The sequence below is a fragment of the Glycine soja genome, chromosome 6 (assembly GCF_004193775.1).
Source record: "Glycine soja cultivar W05 chromosome 6, ASM419377v2, whole genome shotgun sequence".
Classification (NCBI taxonomy): domain Eukaryota; kingdom Viridiplantae; phylum Streptophyta; class Magnoliopsida; order Fabales; family Fabaceae; genus Glycine; species Glycine soja.
In genome coordinates, this window is record NC_041007.1 from 4,965,616 (window position 1) to 4,973,656 (window position 8,041).

The 8,041-nt window shown below is 35.6% G+C and overlaps 2 protein-coding genes across 4 annotated transcripts; both read left to right on the forward strand.

The window, feature by feature from the left end:
- The first annotated feature begins 114 nt into the window (after window positions 1–114).
- Window positions 115–1,129, forward strand: LOC114414942. The gene has a single exon (XM_028379398.1). The coding sequence runs from the start codon at window positions 247–249 to the stop codon at window positions 727–729; it is 483 nt and encodes a 160-aa protein (XP_028235199.1). The 5' UTR covers window positions 115–246; the 3' UTR covers window positions 730–1,129.
- Window positions 1,130–2,333: 1,204 nt separating this feature from the next.
- Window positions 2,334–7,814, forward strand: LOC114414943. 3 transcript variants are annotated; one of them, XR_003667293.1, is made up of 8 exons: window positions 2,334–2,923; window positions 3,010–3,070; window positions 5,075–5,310; window positions 5,634–5,835; window positions 6,489–6,620; window positions 6,723–6,823; window positions 6,896–7,018; window positions 7,392–7,814. XR_003667293.1 is itself a non-coding variant. In XM_028379399.1 (8 exons), the coding sequence occupies exons 1-8, from the start codon at window positions 2,534–2,536 to the stop codon at window positions 7,456–7,458; spliced, it is 1,308 nt and encodes a 435-aa protein (XP_028235200.1). In that variant the 5' UTR covers window positions 2,334–2,533; the 3' UTR covers window positions 7,459–7,814. The 3 variants fall into 3 exon arrangements, 2 of the variants coding, with proteins under 2 accessions (XP_028235200.1, XP_028235201.1); XM_028379399.1 differs by having other exon boundaries at window positions 6,900–7,018; XM_028379400.1 differs by lacking the exon at window positions 6,896–7,018.
- Window positions 7,815–8,041: the final 227 nt, after the last annotated feature.

Here is an 8,041-nt window from a genome sequence, read left to right on the forward strand (position 1 = left end):
ATATTTTGTGATTCTATTTAGTTTGAATTATTATTTGACTTGACTAGGGTGAAGGAAGAAGGTAACGTGTACTTGGGACCCAATCGAAGGAGAAGCACCAATAATTCACTCTGCCCAAAAAACAAGAACAGATCTGTGTTCAACTTTTTCCTCATAAATAAATAAATACCCTTACCCTACCTTCTTCTTCAACTTGTCTCTTCACCCTCCTTCTATCTTTCTGTGCTTCAATTCTCTCTTCCACAGATGGGCGTTGCCGTTCTTTACCCTCAAGATTCTCTCCCACACAAACCATCTACTCATTACCAGACCATAATCCCTCACTTTCCCAGCATGAACCCCAAGTCTCATCGGACTTCCCGAAACCGTAAGAAGCGGCCCGTTCCCGGCCCAGCTCGGCCCACAACATCCTCGAAATCCCAAGTCAACAACAAGCCGCCGCAGCAGCTTGTCATGGGTCAGGTCAAAATACTCAAACGCGGCGAACTGCTGTCCCAAACGACGCCGGATCCACAGCCGCAGACGGAATCCGTCGAGAAGAAGACGGAAACCGTTGTAAAAAAGGGCTTAACTTCAACTGTAGAGGGTTTGTATGCAGGCTATTCGATGTTGGTGATGTCTCCACCTCCTAGCTCCGTTCCGTTACCGGCTTTCATCACTAAGAAGTTCGCGGCCCTGAGTGAGGCCACAAGTGACTTACGGGAAATGCTGCGACTTGATTTTCCCTAAACCTGTGTCGGTTTGTGAATGAACGAGGATTTGAACGGAGGTTGTTGGTGATTGGGGTGCTGTAGTGCTTGATCTTCTCTTATTTTTTCAGCGGGAAGGTCGAGTCAGGAGTGCAAATCTCTTATTGCTTAGCACTTTCTTCAGATTGCCGTACATACATGCTACTGTTGGAATTAGGGTTCATACTTTTAGATTCCTTACTTTGTGATGCTAATTATTACTTTAATGGAATGGGCTTCTGTATATCTGTCTAATGCTTTGTAAGTATTTAGGATATAGAAGCACTTTCCTCCTCTCTCAACTATGTATTTTTATGTCTTTTATTAGCATTTGTATTTACGACTTTATCTTTTAATTAATGGAATATGGAATACAAGGAAGAAAGTAGTTTATGATTTTATTCATTTGTTATTTGTTATTCTGTCTTTTTAATGGGAATGTATCAAACAAATGTAGAAAAAAGGAAGATGAAATTGTGGATATTGATTGGCCGCTACTCGATTCCAATAAGTTTGTTCATTCTTTAAGCAGGTGTTGAACAATGGAAAGCGAATTTCATTTAAGTTTCGGATGTTGCTAAGCCTTGTTATGAAGTTAGAGGGGAGGTTTTGTAAGCTTTGACATTTTTTTTTTTTTTTATATGGTTATTTGCTTGTTGTTGCTTATCCCAGAAGAATTTTGCTAAGGTAATGATTATGTTCCATGGTAGCCATAACTCCTGTTGAATGCTCTAAGCTCTCCTTTATATGACATTTTGACTTCAAACAATCTCCATCTTTAAAATCAATCTTAACCATATTTTTTATATCAAATCTTGTCACTCTCTTGTCCTAACACCTTATCCCACAAATTACTATGTTTGTTTTACCGTTTAGCATACGTTCTAAAGCACTGTTTTGTGAGAAACAACATATTGCTACTTTTCCTTGAACGTCCATTTGGGTTCAAACACACACAAAACCTTTTGATCGTATTCTTGCCAATCCATCGTGTAGTTCTAGTGGAAGGGATATGCTAATGCTATGTTCGATTTAATAGACAAAAATAAAAATATTATCTCGAGATTTGGTGTGCATATGATTTTAAGTGGAAATAAATCAAATAAGTTACCAGCTGGTAGGATCAAAATATTATAATTCCTATTTTGTTCGTACTAAATAACTTTACGATATTATTTTCATTTGATTTCTCACCTATTTATTTTATATCAAACAACAATACATATCACTATTTTTTCTTTTTTAAATTATCTTTGTTTAATTTTTATTTATTTCATTTCTCTCTTCTAAACCAAACATTTAAAAATTGTTTTTTCTTTCAGAGAATCGGCCATTCTATGCAAAAATGATTTTATTATGTATTAGACTTTAGTTTTTACATACTACTAAAAACATTTCACCTCAAATCAATTAAAAATAATTTTAAATACAATTTTAAAAATAATTATTATACAAGTTAACAATTTTATTATATATAATATATATATTTCTTAGAAATACTTATTTTGGAGTAATTTTCTCTCTTATTAGTTTTTTTTTTTAATAATCTCTTCTTATCTCTTTTAAGAACGTGTTTTTTTTTTTCCTGAATAAAATGGTGTTTCATATTTCAGTTCGTTTCACTGTGAGTGAGATTATAAATTTCCGGTTCACAACCTTTCTTCTCCACCGTTTTCAATCCTGCAAACACCCTTCAACAGTTTTTCCCCACTCGTTGCTTATTGACACTTCTCCTTCTTCGGAATTCACCCCTTTTCGAAATAATTTATTCGTGTTTCCCTCCAAAAAAACCCTAGCTAGCTTCCATGGCGTCCAAGAAGAAGCACTCAGAGGGCATCGCCTTGTTGTCCATGTACAACGACGAGGAAGACGACGAAATGGAGGACGCAGAAGACGACGACGGCGAAGAAGAAGAAGTTGATGCAGGGATGCGAATGGAAGAAGATGTCGCCGGAGATGCGAAATTTTCGGCGGGGGAAGATTCCGCCAATAGAACAGCCGCCGTTGATTCCGGCAACGAAGGCGGCGCGGATGTGGGGTTCATTCCGGCGGAGAAGAGTAGGGTTGGGACTTCGACACCGCAGACGAACAATTTGATCTCTCCACCGCTGGAGCAACCGAGGATTGGTCGGAAAGGGGCTCTTACGATAGTGGATTATGGGCATGACGAAGTGGCAATGTCACCTGAGCCTGAGGTACTCCTTCTCCTTAAATTGAAGGGTTTCTACTCATCGATATTTTGAATTGTAAAATAATGGGTGTTTGCTGGTTCTGATTGCAGGAGGGAGAGATATATGGTAGCGGTAGAGTCATGATTGGGGACCAGCTTCATGTGAGCAATAGTGAGTTTAATTTTTGTTTGGCGTTGAGATTATTGTATATGCAAACTGCCAAGAAGTGTTCAATTTGCTTAGATTTCATCCTTTTTTAAGCTTCCCACACCTGTTTGTGTTAATAATTAAGGTATAATAGGGAGATCACTTGGCTAGTCTTTTTGGTGTTCAGCAATGTTGCCTTGCTTCATGGTTTTGTCATGCTGCTTATTCCAAATGGAATTGTGGGACTTTAAAAATTCACTAGTATATTGTTCTTATCAAAAGGGCGAGTCCTGGCACAACCTGTTGGTCATGGTTTCGAATCTGGAAACAGCATCTTTGCATATACAAGGGGAAGGATGCGTATAATGACCCTCCCTGTACCTTCGTGAAGCAAGGAGCCTTCTGGCACTAGGGTAGTACATTAGTTTTATATTGTTCTTATTAGTCATAGATGGCTTGGTCTAGCTGATAAAGTTATAATATTGAATGTGACCTTAAATCGTAAGCTTCTGGGTAATCATGGTTATAGCTCTATAATTGATTTATTATAAATAAATTCTATGAAATTCTGTATGATATATATAATTGATTCATGTCAGGGTTTCAAATAGTGGGCTATAGTGTCACTATAGTGGCGTAGCATGCCGGCGAAATATGAACGGGATGACAGCACTATCTCTTGATTCCATAAAAGTGTTCCAAAAAAATAATGTTAGGGCTTGTTTGGTGGGGAATATTTTTAGGATTTCAAATTCCAAAACAATATATAAAATCAATCAAAAAGCTGTGATTTCTTACTTTCTCTCATCCGAACCCTAACTTCTGTACAATGTCTCATGATCCGTCTCTCTAACAACAGGTTTCTCACTTTCTCTGCCCGTGTTTTTTCTTCTCGGGTGACTGGTTTCTCTGGCCTCTTTTTCTCTGTATATTGTCATTCTCTGTCTCATTTTTGGATAATTTTTATTAATTATATGAATATAGTATAAATTATATAAGTCATATTTATCAGAATCTTGCAATTTACAATTCGATACAATTCAGTTACCTACCAATTGTATCATAAGATGAATCTTAATGACTGTTTTACGATACATGAATGAATTTGTGCAATTTTGTATCATCAATACGGATCACACGATTTAACATTTTTTATAAACTTTTCTTTCATCAATTCTCGTGAAAAAAATTGAAAATTCATATAATCTTAAGTTGTTAAATGAAAAGGAATCAAAGAAATATTTTTTATCCTATTTGATTATTCCACTACTTTATTTGTCACTCACTCATTCAATGAATGTATTCTATTTAGCTATTTAAATGTTTTGTTTCCATTCTTCTAAAATAAAGGCTTCACAAACTTATATACAACTAATAATTATGTTTTATAAGACTTCTAGTTAAGTTATTTTATCTATTTCTACTTTAAATTTTTTACATTGAACACTATATACCATCTATATAATATATTTGAATAATTTTTCATTGTCTGTGAATCATATGATTCAATACAAATTATTATTTGCGATTCAAAAATTAGCTCAGCCATTCATGATTTGAATCTTGATTTGATAAAATTGATATAAACTACATTTAAAATTTCTGAATAGTGGCTATTCCACTATCTGCTATCCTTCTATAGCATCTTTGGGGCTGGCTGCTATGCACTACTATCCGGGATTTATAACGCACACTTGTGTATATTTGCAATTTTTTTTCTGCCTTGCCACTTATGATCATATTAAGGTTTGGGTTATTTTAATTTTTTCTTCTTTTGAAGTACTCCATATACTGTGTCCTTACTTGGGTTTTTGTGAATGAGGTTGAGCAGAAAGAGTGCATTGATGGTTCTGTTTCACTACTTGTTATGCTTATGAATGGGTATGTAAATACTAAAGGGAATAATAGCATGCTTGTATTCAATTTTCAGAATATGCTATTGCCTTATTCAATTTATTCGGTTACATTACTATCGCTGTAGAGGCATTTCTTTTCTGTCTTAGTACCTTATGGAATATGTTATTGCAGGTGATTTGCAAGACAGATCACCATTGGGAACAGTCCAAGTTTTGACACCTAGCAATCAAGCTAACACTCCCCAGTTCTCTGAGCCATTGAAATCTGATACCATGAACAAAGATGCTATGATCAGATCAGATGATGCTGAATTTGGAGAAGCAGATCAAGATGAGCAAAAATATGTAGATCCATTGGATAAATTTCTCCCTCCCCCATCAAAAACTAAATGCTCTGAGGAGTTACAAGTAAGTTCCGTTAAAATGGTTCAATTACTATCAATTGTTGAATACCATTTTAATATATTATAAAGTAGCTTGCATTGCTTAGGCTGGTTTGCTTTGGTCCTTTCCTCTGTTTTTTGTGCGGCCATCATATTAGAATCACAAGAATCATAAGATTCATATCCAATTCAATATGGTTCCTAGAGCCATTGATTCGTCTTTATGTTCTTGGTAATGGGTAGGATGTAGGATGTTTCCAATTGTTAGCTTTCTATTTGATGGTTTAGTATTTAGACATTACATTCCCTTGACATCATTGTCTTTACCTTAATTTTATGTCATGGCAGAGAAAAATAAACAAATTCCTGGAGTATAAGAAGGCTGGAAAAAGTTTTAATGCAGAAGTTCGCAACAGGAAGGACTATCGAAACCCTGACTTCTTACTGCATGCAGTGAGGTACCAGGATATTGATCAAATAGGGTCTTGCTTCAGTAAAGATGTATTTGACCCTCATGGATATGATCCAAGTGATTTCTATGATGAAATAGGTAGATAACTTCTCTGTCTTTTTTGTTGTTGGTTGCTGTATTTGTGTACTTTGCTCCTTTTTGACATTTGTTTTGTTAAATATATCATCGAATCTACTGTGGTTTCTGTACATAATACATATTTATCTACATTTTCTTCTTCTGAGAATTAGGTGATTGTTGGCTGTTTGTTCCTGTAAACCAACTGTTAATTTCAAGTATATTGCGGACCTCCTATATTTTTTGGATTTCAATGTTATAATTATTTTTAATTTTTATTTGTAGAATGTGTTTTCCCTGTTTCAAAGGTAACTTATCATTTTGGCTGACATTCATGGCTAACTTATTAGATAAATCAGAGAAATCACGATTTCTTTTGTCGCACTACTTTAAATATGCCTCTGATTTTGGTTTTTTTTCCTGCCCCCTTTTATAGTCAAATTTTGTTGGTCTTTACCAAGTAAACTAAATACTTCCTAAGTTTAAGCAACTATTTTTGGTATGTCAAGATTTAGCATCATTCATGGCATCCATTTATAATTTTAGTTGTTTGTAGTACTTTCCCTGTCTCAAAACTATTTACAGATTACTCAATGTTAGTGATGTTGCAGCTATTATTGTTTTTTCCTTTATATACTCCTTTTTGCCCACGTGTCTTAACTAAAACAAAACAGAAGCTGATATGAGGCGCGAAAGTGAGAGGAAAGAGCAAGAAAAGAAGAAAGCACAGAAGGTTGAATTTATTTCGGGGGGTGCACAACCGGGAATTGTAGCTAGCGCTTCTAGGATTAGCATGCCCATTGCAGGTTCAGAAACCTCCTAATTTATTTATGCAGTTGTGAAGCTGTTTCTCAGAAACCACCTAAGTCTTTATTCTTGTGGTGTTTTGTATTGATTTTTTGCTGTAGGTGCTTCTGCTGTGACTGCAAGTGGTTTGCCTTTGGTGCCTCCTACAGCCGATTCTATTAATCGGGATGGTAGACAGAATAAAAAATCAAAATGGGATAAGGTATTCATCTAAACAAATGCAATAGCAACTTTAGGGACATTCTTCATTGTGCTTAAGAAATTTTTGTGAAAGATAGGTGGATGGTGATAAAAAAAATCCTCTGCCCTCTGCGGGGCAGGATTCTGTATCTACTATTGGGGTTCATGCAGCCATTTTATCTGCTGCTAATGCCGGCGGTGGATATATGCAATTTGCGTAAGTTGATAAACAACCATGAACTTTCATATGCATTCTACTTCTATCTTTTGATTCTGGTTATGCTTTCAATTTCTAAGATTTGATTTTGGGTTGACACGTTTTATTGTGTAGACATTTTTTAGGTGTTTGCATTTTTCCAATTTGAACTTATCAAATCTACTGAAAAAACTAGAATCTAAATTAACATATTACTTGCAGAGATTTCCAAATTTAAATATTGATTTTGAATAGTCAGTCATCTATACTTAAGAAACGTGTTTGATGTTATTTCATGAAATTGACAGTCAAATGGATGGAATATCCAGTTCTGACAATTGGCAATTAGCTGATATAGTTATGTTTGATACAATAATCTCATTTTGTTGAACAGGCAACAAAAACGACGGGAGGCTGAGGAGAAAAGATCCACTGAAAGGAGGTTAGAGAGAAGGTCGTGAGCCATTCAGTGTGGGGCTGTAGTATCGAACATTGCGGATAAGCTGTGGCAGAGATTTCTCTGAAACATTTTGTCTGTTAAATAACTTTGGCAATGATCGCAGACACTGTATATCTCGAACTTGAAAAGAAATTTCCTGCTCCAACCGTGCCCTTAGCTGGAATAATTCTTCCAATTCCAGTACTTGTGTCCCATGATATGGTTGATTGATCGGTTCGTTGCTAATGCCTAATTTTTATTTGATTATTGCTTGCATATTTTATTATGCAGCGACCTCATCCTGTGGGATAAGCTTTACTGCTTTAGTGCTTGCATATTTTATTAGTCTATTACCTTCATTATTGTCATTATTTCCAACCTTGCGGTAGCAGTATGGATCCTTCATCCTTGTGTGAAGATTTTCAGTATTGGACCCGCGTATCTTATGCCCGAGTAAAGTTACTACCCAGACGTACTTCCTCTGATGAGTATTTCTCTCTGGAAAGATGGGGGCTCTTCTATATATAGTTTATTTTCTTAAAAAATATTGCAAATATCCAATATCCTTCACAGTTGGTTCTTCAACCGTTTATAAAAATAAAAAA

Coding starts and splice junctions, on each gene's coding strand:
- LOC114414943 (XM_028379399.1), top strand. CDS start 2,534: ATGGCGTCCAAGAAGAAGCACTCAGAGGGCATCGCCTTGTTGTCCATG. Junction 2,924..3,009: donor CAATGTCACCTGAGCCTGAG/GTACTCCTTCTC, acceptor TTCTGATTGCAG/GAGGGAGAGATATATGGTAG. Junction 3,071..5,074: donor CCAGCTTCATGTGAGCAATA/GTGAGTTTAATT, acceptor ATGTTATTGCAG/GTGATTTGCAAGACAGATCA.
- LOC114414942 (XM_028379398.1), top strand. CDS start 247: ATGGGCGTTGCCGTTCTTTACCCTCAAGATTCTCTCCCACACAAACCA.